Source organism: Neolamprologus multifasciatus, chromosome 11, assembly GCF_963576455.1.
Source record: "Neolamprologus multifasciatus chromosome 11, fNeoMul1.2, whole genome shotgun sequence".
Classification (NCBI taxonomy): Eukaryota; Metazoa; Chordata; class Actinopteri; order Cichliformes; family Cichlidae; genus Neolamprologus; species Neolamprologus multifasciatus.
In genome coordinates, this window is record NC_140449.1 from 30572096 (window position 1) to 30587497 (window position 15402).

Genomic DNA, 15402 nt, shown 5'->3' on the forward strand with positions numbered 1-15402 from the left:
TGTCTTAAAGATTCTAGAGGGTGTGCAGCTTGTCAGATTCAACTTAGTTTTGAAACATCAGATTAGTCATGTGAATTATTCTTCCCAACCTCCAGATCTTGTGTGGGAGTGACAAACAGTCCACAGCAGATGGTGCTGTCATCACTCATACTTTTTCTTTTCAATCAAACATCTTGTTCTCAAGAGACACCTGCTCAGCGTTTTAACATTAAGGCATTTATCAAAAGCTTGAGGTTGAGTAAAGGAAAGCAAGCCTTATCAAAGAAAAAAGAAAGTCCTTGTTTGATTTAAAAGATTAAAAAAAACCACATCAGTACAACATTTTCACCATGGAAATTCAATTTTTTCTCATCTGGCTGCTGCTTAAGCTTCATAAGTCACCTTAAAGCCAGAGTCATGCAAATTCTCATGACCATTGATCAACAACAAATGACCAAAACCCACTGATCAAAGACCACTGATCAATGGCCATGAGTACCATTCACAGAGAGTTGGGGAATGGCTGCAATCACATGGTCATGAGAATTTGCATAATTATGATTAAGGAACTGACCTCACAGCCCATTGTTCCTTCAGTGGGCTGGTTTCAGTCATTATGCAAATGTACTGTTTATAAGATTGGGGAATCCTGCAGTCAGCTGAGACTGAAGAAGTCATTTGGATGAGTGACGAAACGTTTCTCCCAGAAAACGCTACGTCCAGATGAACAGAATCAACTTTTGGAAACGTAGTGGACATGTTGCTATCCAAAAATAAATAAATAAATAAACCTTTCCAGCTTTGACGCATGCCTGGCCATCCTCAAAATCCTCCATAAAGATTTTCAGGCAATGCCCGAGACCATACACCTGCAGCAGGTGGAAACATTCAGGTCTGTGAAATCCCTCACTGAGGGAACGGCCCAGATCTCAGAAGAAATTTTTTTTCTTAATCTAAGAAATTGTCATCGAGCACCACGTGAAGGACAACTTGGTGTTTTCATGAGTACCAGAGAAGGCAGAAGATGACCCCAAAACAACAGCGAGTCATTTCATCCAGACTCACCTCAAACTTCGGAATATGTAGTTAAAAACATCCGCTTCCATCGTGTCCATTGTTTGGGAGGTTGATGAGCTGATGCACGCAGACACAGACCGATTGTGGCTAAATTTGAACACTTCAAACAAAAAGAGCTGGTGAAGAACTGTGGCTGGGAGCTGGGAGGAACGGACTTCAGTTTCAACGACTGGTTTCCCAAAGAGATCCTAGTGCAACGCAAGGTCCTGTTTCCAATCCAAGATAAGTTTATTCAAGGAGGCTCCTGACTTGTCATCACTAACATCGCGCCATGGCTGTGCCGAGTCAGGCGAAAAAACAATGCAGATTTTGATGTTGTTATTTTTCTTAAGTCACTCAAAATGGTTCTTGGGTGGCTGCACCACCTTATTCCCCTTGTCACCTTTCACATCTCTTCTTGTCTTCTTCTGTACTCAAGTGACTGGTTGCTCCCGTATGGGATTAGAACAACGCCTTATCCCATAATCCAGCCAATGATGCGATTCACATTCGTATATACGCAGCTAATCAACGTGGTTGACAGGCTATGACAGCGTCCTTATGTGCCGACACCGGTGTTTTAGCTGGCAAAGCGGCGTGGCTGATGTGGAGTGAAGCCACGTTAATGACAACTTGTACAACCATTGGAGATGGTCATCACAGCCACAGAATCTGCCATTCGGATTAATAAATTATCACAGACAGAAGCAGAGCAAATCAGGATGAAAGTCTCAGCCACCCTCTCCAGTGCCAAAGTCCCTCCGTCCAACCTCACAATACAGGAAAAGAAGGCCGTCGCTTCCCTGAGCAAAGACCACAACATCACTGTTTTACCAGCTGATAAGGGAAGATGCACCGTGGTCCTAAACACTACAGATTACCATACAAAGATCACTACTCTCCTCAGTGACAACAATACCTACGAAGCCTTAAAGCGAGACCCCACAAGCAGCTACAAAAAGAAAGTTATAGCTTGCCTCCAAGACTTGGAAAAGGACAAAATCATTGACCGCCTTACTTATCACCGCCTTTACCCAGGGGATGCCATACCCTGCATTTACGGACTTCCAAAAATCCACAAGGAAGCTGTCCCACTCAGACCCATAGTCAGTAGCATAAACTCAGCCACTTATAACATTGCAAAACACCTTGCTACCATCCTTGCTCCTCTCGTGGGGAACACCCCACACCACATCAAGAACTCCACCGACTTCACTGACAAGGTCCAGAAACTTACCCTGGATCCAGATGAAACCATAGTGTCCTTTGATGTAGTCTCTCTCTTCACTTGCATACCCACCACTGAGGCCGTGGAGACTGTCAGAAAACGACTACAAGAAGACAGCTCCTTGGAGGACAGGACCAACTTCACACCCGATCAGATTTGCACACTGTTAGACCTCTGCCTCACCACTACATATTTCAAATACAACGAAGGCTATTACAGACAAAAACATGGCTGTGCTATGGGCTCCCCCGTGTCACCTATTGTAGCCAACCTTTACATGGAGGAAGTGGAAAGGAAGGCTCTTGGCTCTTTCAAAGGAAGAGTACCCAGCCACTGGTACAGATATGTAGACGACACCTGGGTCAAAATCAAGACACAAGAAGTGGAATCCTTCACTGCGCACATCAACGCTGTGGATAAAAACATCAAGTTCACCAGGGAAGACACGAAGGATGACTGTTTGCCTTTCCTGGACTGCGCTGTGCACATTGAAGAGAATGGCAACCTCAACATCGAAGTTTACCGGAAGCCCACACACACGGACCAGTACCTCCTGTTTGACTCCCATCACCCTCTGGAACACAAACTTGGAGTAATTAGGACCCTACACCACCGGGCAGAACATGTTCCCTCTAAGCCTGAAGGGAAAAAGAAGGAACACACACATGTAAAGGAAGCACTCAAAACGTGCGGCTATCCTAAATGGGCGTTTTTAAAGTCAGCAAAGAGGCACAGAAAAGAAGATCAGACACCAGCGAGGGAGGATAAGAAGGACAGGCGCAACAACATTGTCATCCCCTATGTAGCCGGTGTATCAGAGAAACTCAGGAGGGTTTTCTCCAAGCATGACATCCCGGTGTACTTTAGACCCAGCAACACACTCAGACAAAAACTGGTTCACCTGAAAGACAAAACGCCAAAACACAGACTTAACAATGTGGTGTATGCCGTACAGTGCAGCGAGGAATGCCCAGACCTCTACATTGGAGAGACCAAACAGCCACTTCACAAGCGCATGGCACAACACAGAAGAGCGACCTCCACAGGACAAGATTCAGCTGTCCATCTGCATCTTAAGGATAAAGGACACTCTTTCGAGGATGCCAATGTTCACATTTTGGACAGAGAGGACAGATGGTTTGAAAGAGGAGTGAAAGAAGCCATCTATGTCCACTGTGAGCGACCATCTTTGAACAGAGGCGGTGGTTTACGACACCAACTCTCTGCCATCTATAATCCAGTTTTGAGATCCCTTCCCAGACGCCTTAAGGCCCACTCACACCCTGGGCCATCTGACCTCAGGAATTCGCATGATAAGGTGGGGCCAGGTTTCACAATGAAATCACCCGAAACTCTGGCTGATTGGGACCCACACCCAGTTCCACACCTTGGCTCAGGCGATTAGAGGATCATCAGGGGGTCCTTTTGTCCCTCTGTGGGGGGACACTCCCACTAGGGTTATATCTGGGACTCTCCACCATTTGACCTTAGAACTGAAGAAGCCTCTCGGATGAGAGGTGAAACGTCTTCAAGTAACTTAAAGAAGTCCAGACGCTTTTCTTTGCAAGCTCCTTTGACTACGATGACCTGGATGACTGAGAACCTTCACAGACATGTGACAGACGGAACAACTGACGCAAAAGGTGTGGACTTTATACCAGTTTTTAAATTGTGTTGATAGGCCACGTAAAACCAGAGTTAAAACCAAGTTTGGTTTTCTTCCTGAATACTGTCGTTGTTTATATTTACTGCGGGAAGAAACGGTAAAAACTGCGTTTTATAAGGAAAACGCTCGAAAACACTCTCCGCCTGTGAGCAAAAACAAAACCAAAAATCCCCCCACCCTTTCTTGTTGGTGGAAAAATGTACCATGTCGACCAATCAAAACATGGCATTTGTTGTTTAGGGAGGGGGGAAGTTTTAGGAGTGACATAAAAAAGTTTTAGGAGTGACGGCGGTGTTTTGAGATGTGAGAGATTTGCGAAATTTAGCGCAAATCTTGTGTAGTTAGTGTGTAGTGTAGTCAATAGTTTTGTTGTGTGTGTCAGAACAATGAGGCGACTGCTGAATGTTACAGGTGTTACAGGAGTGATACATCTGTTGTCAGGCCTGCAGGTATCAGGCTGTTGTTCTCCTTCATCTCATAGTTGACAGAAATTATTTTTTGGAGTGGCATAAATAATTTGTGTGGCATCAGATTTGATGCAGAACAGCTGATTGTTCTGTAAATAGTTTGAAATGTTTATTTTACAAAAAACGCCATGGCTGCATTTTTAGGTAAACAGCTGCAAAAAACGTTGTTGTTTGCAAAACTCAGTTACTTTTTTGAAGAAGTAACTTTATAATTAATTGCCCAACATTGGTCATTGTATACTGTATTTTGCAGACAGAGTTACAGACTCTCTCACAGACTCATACTCATAATACAAGTCAAAGCTTTATAACAAAAAAAAAGAAAGAAAGTTGTGTTTTCAAAATTGGAGTTCAAGTTATTTTTACTTCCAATAGTGTTAACATGCTACACAGGTCATGAACAAGATTTCTTTTTAATTTTCATTGGAAGTGGGCTAAAGCAGTTAATTAAAATAAGTCTAACATAAATGCTGTAATTTGATTATTTTAATAAACCATGTAACTTGGATGGATTCGATGCTGGCGTGACCACAGTGCACATGTCTGCTGTCGCTCACAGTGGTCCAAGGGACCGCTCAGGGAGTTTGTGTGTTCGCTCAGACACATGAAAAATTAGAGGCAACATTGCTCCTGGGTATGTAAAGATGATATATAGCTTCCCTTTTTCAAGTGATCCCATTTCTTGTTCAATTTGTTATCCAATGTAGATCTTGCTTTCTTATCTTTTATACACAGCAAATCCAGCATGTCCAAATTAACACTGTCAGATTTGATTTCAACACTATTAAAGTGTCTGTATGGGTCCACACCAGAGAGTGTTAATTTAACTCTTTTTGGAGAGTTGGTACGTTAACTCTGATTTAGTGTTAAACACCAAATCTGTCTGGAGTTGATAATTTAACACTTAGTGTTAAGAGTTTATATATTAACTCTCAAAGAGTATTTTAGTTTAACTACGTAAGAGTTATCTTCTAATTAATTCAAAAAAGCGGGAATTTTACTGTTCTGAACTTCTAGAAATTTCTCTTGGAAATAAACATTTACTAAAAAGACGCAATGGTTTTTGAAAAACATTTATTCTGAACTGTGCACCACAATTTCAAAACATTTTCTGAAAGATGTAACAGTGTACATGTTCTCACTTTCATTAGAATTTTGTTTATCAAAAGGTCTGACATAGGTGAGCTGGTAAATGCAAATAACAGCATTCTCATCACTTATTTCAATAAATACAAAATACAATATGCATGTCCTTCAGTCATCACTTTGTGGAACTGCAATGCACTTCTGCTCTCCCCCATATTCCATCTTCGCAAGCATATCCTATGTGGAGATTGAATAAAAATTAGTTGACACTAATTAATGGCACAAATCAATTGCAGCACAGTAAAAAAAAAAAAAAAGGAATCCTTTTTGAGCCATTACTTGTGTAAAGTATTTTCCCAAAAGACAAGGACACAGGCAACAGGTAATACTGGACTAAATGTAAAACCTCAACCTTTTTCATTTTTACCTAAACCGTGTGCACAAAACTCTGGAGGGATCTAAATGTTAACGTAGAACTCAGTCAGGACATCTGCTACTGCTGTTTGCTCGGTTTTTTTTAATGGGAGATCGTTTTCAGGCTTCAAGTAGCACCATTATACCAACATTTCACATTCTAGACATTGTTTTAGGTGTATTTGACCAAAAAGTTGACTGAAAATTCACCTGCAAGCTTTTTTTCAAGGCTGTGGTATTTGCCCGCAAACAATACCTTTCAGCTAGCTAAAACAGAATATTATGCTATCAGCGAGCAACATGGCTAATGCCTTTCACACAGCTTTGTCTCAACTCCAAAGAACCACAGAAGTAAAAGCTAATAATAATAATTGAAACAATCTTTGATAAAATGACTTACCAAGCATGGCAAACAACTCAAATATGTAGAGCAAAATGTTCTGAAACGGCTTCACTTCAGCTTCGATTGGAGCCTATGGTGCTGGGGGCAGAGTCTGTGAATTTACTCTATTGGTGTCATAGCCCCTGTAGGAGTTCAGAGTTAAGAGGTCAAGAGTTAATATTTCCATTGTAACACCTCCAGATTTGACATAGAAACACTCATTTTTAACACTCGATTTTAACTACTATCATTTTACACCTCAGAGTTACATTAAAAGAATGTGACTCTACTTAGAGTAAAATTAACTCTAAGACTACTAACACCAAAACATTTAACACTTTTGAATTTGCTGTGTACCATCCAGCATCCGGTCGTTGACATATTTCTCTAATTGACCCAAAAATTCTCAATTTCACCCAAATTCTCCATTCTGGGTGAAACTGCAATGCTCGCCATTACGTTTTTATTTAAATTCTCTTTTTATTGTTTTTGTTCAAGTTCCTATCCCTTTTTCTATTTTTCTATATGTTTTTTGTTTTCTTCTAGGAACAAGGGCTCCCTTACTCCCAGGTCTAATTATTATTACGTCTTTCTTTTATTCTTTGAAACCGAAACCAAAATTCAACTTCACCAATGACTAAAAATTAGACACTCAACCTCTAATTTGAAACGATGACAAAGCAATGCTTTTCTCTTTTCCCGAAATTGCAAATATCAATTTTAACAATAAAATAATACTGAAAATAAAAACTGCAAACTTAATGATTTTAATTCAAAGCAAGCAAAATCACAACTATTCAACCCAGCTGGTAATTAATTCAAAAACAAAAACACTGTATTAAACTAATAAAAGATGAGATCAACCATGCCAAAATTCAGCTTAGGAATTAACTCAAAAAGAATCTCTAACAAGACTTGATAAGAAATTAATCAAACATAATAAGATTTGATTTATCAATAAACGTAACAGTAATTATTTCAGAATCAAACAAAACAAATATGAGAATGAATTGAGGAATTGATTCACTCAGTTAACAACACATTAAACAGATAAGAGTCAATCAAAGAAAATTATATAGCATAAACAGAATAGCAGTTAATTTAGAACTGTTAAGATTTATCAGTCCGACAAAAATCAAATATAAGATCAAATGTAAAAGCAAAAACTAACCCCAAGACTATGAACTTGTCACCAACTGATAATAAAAATTAATCTCAAGATCAACTGCAAGGATCAGAAACAAATACCGGTAATTCTATAGCTTTCAGCTGATTACAGACTAATAACAATATCAAATTAGACTGATCAATATTCAAAAACAGACATGAAAACAAATGCCAAACTTTATAGCTGTTTCCTGATGTCAGAAATCAATTTAAGGGAGAATCAGATTAGAAACCCAATTAGCAGTTAGCTCTATAGCTGTAAATTGATCACAACTGATAACAAAATCAATTATAATGATCAAAGTGCAGAGGCAAATATGAACAAATACCAGTTAATTCCATGGCTGTTTAATTATATCAGAAATTAACTCAAAGGAAACTCAGAATAGAAACCCAATTAGCAGTTAACTCTATAGCTATTAATTGATAACAACAAATTGCAAATCAGTAGAAGGATCAAAAATTCAAAAAATAAACATAAAACAAATACCAGTTAATTCTTTTAGCTACTGACTGACGATAACACACAAAAAGTAAGAGTCAATTTAATATTTATCTTCAGAAACACCAAATTCTTCATCAAACAAAACCAAGTCAGACATCTCACATTTAACAATATCAGATAAAAACAAAACCGAAGGTCAATTTAGTATTTAACCCTTTAAGACCTACCATAGAACCAAGTCTGCCAGAGCTTATATTATATTTTTACATGCTGTAGTGCCATTTTTGGGAGAATTTCAAGTTGCTATACATCAATACAACTATTATAGCCCAGATTTTAATAATATGTATGCATTAAGTGCATAATAATTACAATCTAAAAAAAATCTAAAAAAAAAAAAAGTGCAATAAACTACAAATAAATTGAAAATCGTTTTTGTTTTTTTAACATATATTTCTAGTTAGAGAAATTTAAGAGGCTTATCCCTCAAAACTGTAAATACAAAAAAGTTGCACAAAATAGTTTCCCACCACAGGAAATTTATTTTGAGTGTCTTCATAGTTTTATTTTTGAAATACACCAATTTTTATATACTGCAGGAAAAACGAAAATAAATATTATACTGCAAATTTGCAAAAAAGCAACATATGCATCAAAATAAACTATTTCCAGCAGTGCAATATGAGTCCTAAGCATCCCAGAAACGACACAGAAAGTCATAAAGTCAAAGATAATTTTTAAAAACACCAGTATAGGCTCATGAGGCCCTGATAGTAAAAAAAAAACCCCTACATTTCCGCGAAAATGACGTCACTTCCGGTTTCGGCCAGGAAATGGCGGACATGGATAATTCGCGCTGACAATTCCAAGTAGGAAGTGTTATGAACAGCTGATTGGCTTGGCAAAGCGTGTTTCTGGAATATTATGTTTTTGTTGCTGCAAGCGCTTTTTATGCAGTTTTTGCAAAGCTACATGTGGAAGGAAACTGTGACCTAGGACAAGCTGATGGCATAAGATGTAAGTACAACTCCTCCGGTTTCATATGCAAAAAAAATTATTGCGCTAGCTTACGTGTTTGCAGTGCTACCGGGATTTAAAAATAGTTATGCAAAACAGAGCGTGCCTGCTCTGACCGGTTTTAAAGGGTTAAGGTTTCAAAATCATTAAACTGTTTATCAAACCATTTAGCCTAATGAGACGAAAGTTAAACTTTCTGGAGATTTTTACTGTGCTATGCAAAAAACAACCACACAGCATTTCATAAAAAGAATATCACATCAACAAAAGTAGTAGTGTAATGCTTTGGGGCTGCTTTTCTGCTTTGGTAACTGGGTGACTTGTCATAGTTTAACATAAGAAAAAAATAACAATAATTTTTTTTCTAAAACATTAGAAAATCCTTCAGGAGAATGTCTGGTCATCAATTTCTGCCCTGAATCTTTAGCATACTTGAGTTATAAGGCTGAGCAATGATCCAAAGCACCCCAAATCTCTCTAAGTTTCACTATTCTCCTCGTTCTCTTGTTTCTTGGGTTGAATGTTCCATTGCAGCTTGAAATCAGTCAATCCTTGGCTTGTTAGCTTGGCTCTTAGCTGTGATAGAACAGAAAGATAAGTAGGTGGTTTCATCATTTTCTTGAAGTCAGTATATTTATCCATTGCTCTTTCAGTTTTTGTTTGTTTGTTTGCTTTTTTTTCCAGAAACAAAAACAAGGATTTTACCTGCTGGAGGATCTGGGCGTTAGTTGCAGAGTCACTTAAGTCAACATCAGTCACAAACTTCAGCTTCACTGTCGTCCTCAACTTTGCAACTTAGAAGGAAACATGTTGTTATAAAATAACAGTAAGTTTTGACAAATTGAGAAACTGGAGTTAGGGTTAGTCAGGACAAGTTTTCTTTATGTGTGTGTTTGTTTGCTTTGTGTGTGTGTTATTGAACATTTACCTTGATGGCAAATGAAAACATATTTTATTGTACATATGTCGTCATCCCACACGTGGACGTTATTCTCCACCACACAATGCTGGTTACCCGGAGGGTTATTTGGGCTGTAACTTCGCCAGTTTTTAAAGGAGCTCTGACTCATGTCAGACCAGGTCCATGGCACTCGGTACAGACCGATCCAAATGTCATCACTGTTTGGTTTTAATGAATTGACCTCAGCGTTCTCCTCACTGTTTTCGATCACTGCCAAGTTCATGCTTAGTTTTATGCAGTGTTCTCGAGCAGAGGTCCAATTTTTTGTAGTAGAGATGTACATGTAGTTTTTCTTGTTTTGCTGTGTAACTGCAGCAGATAGAAAATGAACCAGTGAAGGGGAAACGCATGAAGCAAGTGTTTAAGCATCCATGGCAGATGATATATGTTCAATTTATTAGGGATATTAATCAGTTAGCATTGCAGTGAATGATTACAAGTTTTGGATAATCAATTTAATGTTTTCCAATAAGTTCAAACTTTTTGAGCTAAGGTTTTTCTTATATTTTATACAGCAAATCTTCAGTGATGCTTTCTGTCAAATCTGCCAGTGAAAAATGCAGGTGAAGTCAGTAGGTAAAATCCATGAATGAAAATATTTTCTTACCATTGTAGCAAGCAAAAGTTTTGATTTCACCACAGTTTTTATCGTACCACTTTCCTCCAAGACCCATTATCACACAGGTTTCTTTTGCGAGATAATAATCGGGTTCAGTAGAGTCCCAGTTGTGGTAATCAATTTTGCTCGTTTCACCAGTTATTGCCCATCTCCAGGAGTTGGTGTCATTGCCTAACGTATTCTTCCAGGATTTAGGGTCATCCTGCAGTCCAATCCATGCCCAGTCGTAGGAAAAAGATGAACTTAGCCTGCTTATATCATCCATGCTTTCAATGGTGGCCAGGTCAGTGTACTTCTCTCTGCAGTATTGTTGAGCATCGTTCCAGCTCATTGTTTTGTCAATGTAGTAGTACTTACGAGGAGGGAACTTTGAGCAGGAGCAGAGACTAAATCCTTAACAATGATAATAGATAGTATAAGTAGTATTAGATTCCTCACAGTACACACAAGAAAAGGGTAAAACAAACATTAAAGATTTTTTTTGCCCTTACAATTTTTTAACTACATTGACAGGCTACACAGGGTACCAGTCTACTAATATAAAAACTGCTAAAGGAGGGCAGTAATGTTGCAGTAATGACCAAATGTTATATGATCAATATTGAATTCAGTGTTTGTCATTATATTTGGGATTTAAGTATCTGCATACAGTTTTTGTGATAGAAAACATTTTTATTTTTAAACATATCCCAACAGCGTATTTTACTTTGTTGCTGGGGTCATGAATGGGTCATAACTACTCGATGATCTGAAGACGAAACAATAATTCAAGTTTATTTCAAACATGGCATATTTACCTTTTCAGTCAGAGCTTAGACACAATGTTAGACTTTAGCAACTCAGTGCTGAGTTGCTCCTGCAGACTTGATTTTGGTCTCTTTTATGGATTCCAGTTCAAATAACAATGGCCAACACTGTAACACTGTGAGGAATCTTGAAATCGTTTTTCACCAGTATATATCCTTCTGTGTGCATATTAAACAAATATATTGGACTGCTTTTTTGCATTTACACAATATCTCTTCACAACCTTCAGCTGATCCAAAATACTGAAGCAAGAGTGACAAGGACTCGAAAGAGAGACAATATTTTTTCCCATATTGGCTTAAGTGACTTGTAAGCTAAATTGAAAAGTGTGTTGTTGTTTTTTAGTAGCATGAAAGCACTCCAACAGGCCACTTTTCTTGGTAGGTAGCGCCATAATTTTAATCACATTTACTGGCAGTAAACCTTTAATGTAAGTTCCTCATAAAAGTAGGTTACTCTTACTCAACACTTGTTTGTGTGTGCTCTGCAGCTCTCCATTGAAACAGACACATGGAGCAGAGCAGTTGCTCATAAAAGAGAGACGTGAAGTTCTTGTCCCTGAAAATTTATGAGTGAGAGTTGAGGAAGTGTCTGCATGGGAGTAGTTCATGTTATGCACAGTGTCAAAGGTATAGCTTTAGAAGGTCATTTGTAGGGGTTTATATAATACCTGGAAAAGGAGTTTCAATATCAAGTTATTGTTTCACCTCTTTGCACCTCCTCAAAGTTTTAATAAAATGAAACATATAATTCTTTCTGACACATTGTTTCCATAATTGAATATGTTTTAAATGGCTTCCTTTTCAACTTTACAATTCAAATCACACATTTCCATTATACAAATTTGGGATCTTACCAAAGAAGAGGAGAGTCAGTGTTGGGAAACAGCCCATTTCTGATTTCACTGTAAAGAGAGGGAAATAGGTATAAATAACACACCAACTTTAGAGCTTTTGCATGAGGGGTTGAGTCCATTGAGGGGTTTAATAAATTTGTCGATATTTCTAGAAATGAGAGCTGCTCCATCCAAAGTGGGATGGATGCCATCTCTCCTAACAAGACCAGGTTTCCTCCAGAAGGTTTGCCAATTATCTATGAAGCCCACATCGTTTCTGGGACACCACTCAGACAGCCAGCAATTTAAGGAGAACATGCGGCTAAACATGTCACTCCTGGTCTGATTGGGGAGGGGACCAGAGAAAACTACGTCTGATTGACGTGTTGATCAGTTAAAGAATGACATAACATGCTTTTGAGAATGAGAATTATGTCAGAAAATAATGACTTTAAAAGTTTACTTTGGGGATATGTAAAAAAAAGAAGATTACTATTGTTGATAAATAAATATATATTCTTAGTGCTTATTTGCTGATTATATATTCTTTTATGTATTTTAATAAGAGAGGGCCAGCTCTGAGTGTAAACTAGGTCGCAGGCTGACAGGAAACTGCATGCTTTTGCAGAGCACAGAAGGTGCAGAGAGAAAGGGAAACTGAGCAGATTGTTTTGATCGAAACTATATGTGACGTAGCAGAACTATATATGCACATGTAGCTATAATGCTTTCAGAACTGTGGGTGCATGAGAGCGCCTAAAAGCTCTCCATTTCCGGAAATGTAAAATAAAGATAATTTTTTGAGTTTTGATCACCCTTAAGGTGCGATCTAATATGAGGCGGACAGGAGACCGGTCTAAAAAGATTTAAAGGTAAGCAAAGGTAAAAACAAGCCTGTTCAAAGAAAATGAATGAATAAATGGATGGATAAATTATCTGTTCGCCGAATGGAAGATCTCAACCGTTAAATTGGCTCAGGAGTGGTGAAATTAAAGTAAATTATAAAATCTGGTAAGTAGATTTCGGGTGACATGTCCATGGTAATTTTGGGTAAGTTGTGATAAATTAAATTAAAGTCTGGGGATATTTGATGAAAGCTTATTGTTGTTAATGCTGGGGTGAAGTTCAAAGTTGTTGTGACGTGTGTTTTGAAAATATACGACACTAGATACTTAAATTGTAAGAAATAAATGTATAAAAATTACAGTAAAAATTGTTCTAACAGTCTAATTGCCCAGATAAATTATTTGTTTACTTATTTTACTGTAGACACAAGAGAAAGAAACAGATTTTTTATACTACATTGTGAAAAAACAGGAACTTTTCTGTCATTTAATTGTTTATCTATTACTTCATCACTTTGTTTCACATTGTTTAAAAATGTCAATTGGGCCAGATTGGAGTTTTTATTGGGTGGCTTCTGGCCCCCAAGCCTTATGTTTGCCATGTCCGCCTTAGCATCACTGGCAGGTTTGTTAGGTTTTGCAGCCATTTCAACCATTATCCCTGCCACACTCATTGTCTCCACAAAGAGCAAGATCATTCTGAATTATGTAACTTTTTACTAGTTTTAATGTTGTGACTGATCAGTGTATGTTCGTATTGAATGAGTTGTTTTTTCAATAAAATGACGGAAAATAGTGAAAATCTGAAAAAAGTTAGAATTCCCAAATAATGTCTACAAACCAGTACACACCCAAGATTTATTCACTTTACAGCTGTTATCTTTGTATTTTTAGGAGTTGATCTTTCATTTTCTTTTTCTGTGTTTATTTTTAGTCAATATTAAACTAAAAAGAGACAAACACTGTTCATTTATTGACATATAATATATGCAACAGAATGAGTACATATTGTTCCATCTGTAATTTCTATGTAAAGAGACAATAAAAAAAACATTAACAATAACAAAATCTAAATGTATTGTAACACTCAAATGGTGAAAATATAAAGATATACTTACAAGTTTGTTGAATATTGTTTTAAGGTTGAGATCTGAATGCTCCACATATGAATGCAGACGATCAATTGGCCACCCTTCAGTCAGTCAGTCAGTCAGTCAGTCTTCGACCTTATTTTCATATGTATATTTTCATATTTACACTGGCTGCCTGTCCGTCAGAGGATAGACTTTAAAGTTCTGATGCTGGTCTATAAAGCTCTGAATGGTTTAGGACCAAAATACATCAGTGACCTCCTGACCCAGTATGAACCTTCCAGATCCCTCAGGTCATCTGGATCCGTTTTTTTATCAGTTCCCAGAGTCAGAACCAGACACGGAGAAGCGGCATTCAGCTTTTATGCTCCATATATCTGGAACAAACTCCCAGAAAGCCTCAGATCAGCTGAAACACTCAGTTTATTTAAATCCAGGTTGAAGACTCACTTATTCTCAGCTGCATTTAAATAAAACACCAAATCCGCACTTAAGCTTAAATTTCAAAACTTACATTTTAACTACTGATTTTATCTACTGTTCTGATTTTATCTGTTTTGATTTTTGATTTTATATACTGTTTTGTTTGTTTGTTTGTTTGTTTGTTTGCTTGTTTTAATCAATTTAAATCATGCTTTTTATTTGTCTTTGTTTCTAATGTCTCTGTAAAGCACTTTGAATCACCTTGTTGTTGAATTGTGCTATACAAATAAACTTGCCTTGCCTTATGTAAATCATAAGGAAAATTCTCTAGAGGTGGTAACACACATCCAATAAGTCACTGTGACATACTTAAATAAATAATAAATATTTTTTTATTTATATAGCACCTTTCAAGACAGAATCACAAAGTGCTGCACATAAGATTACAAGTCATAAAAAGATTTAAAAAGAGAAAATAAAACAGGCAAAAAATGTAACCAAAAGCAGTTTTAAAAAGATGAGTTTTGAGTTGTTTTTTTAAAAACAGCTACTGAGTCCACAGTTCTTAATGTTTGGGGGAGAGCATTCCACAGTCTCGGGGCCACAGTGGCAAAAGCTCTATCACCCTTAGTCCTCCTCTTAGCATTTCTCTTAGCATTTTTTAAAGCAAGTAAGCCCTGATCAGATGACCTCAAAGACCTGCTAGTGACATGGGGCTGTAGCAGATCAAATATGTAGGCTGGTGCCGGTCTGTGCACAGCTCTGTAAGTCAAGACCAGGATCTTAAAATTGACTCTAAATTTAACAGGAAGCCAGTGTAACTGAGATAACAATGGTGCCACATGTGAGTACTTGGATGATTTTGTCAAAAGCCTAGCTGCAGCGTTTTGCACAACCTGCAGACGATCCAGAGA

General features: G+C 37.7%; 1 protein-coding gene across 1 annotated transcript; it reads right to left on the bottom strand.

Moving 5' to 3' along the window:
- Positions 1 to 8290: 8290 nt before the first annotated feature.
- LOC146508815 (macrophage mannose receptor 1-like) lies at positions 8291 to 15124 on the bottom strand. The gene is made up of 6 exons (XM_085178633.1): positions 14093 to 15124; positions 12151 to 12198; positions 10476 to 10880; positions 9836 to 10177; positions 9613 to 9701; positions 8291 to 9483 (listed from the first exon to the last, which is right to left on the bottom strand). Exons 2-6 carry the CDS (start codon positions 12185 to 12187, stop codon positions 9385 to 9387), a joined length of 972 nt encoding a protein of 323 aa, XP_085034759.1. The 5' UTR covers positions 12188 to 12198; positions 14093 to 15124; the 3' UTR covers positions 8291 to 9384.
- Between the last annotated feature and the right edge of the window lie 278 nt (positions 15125 to 15402).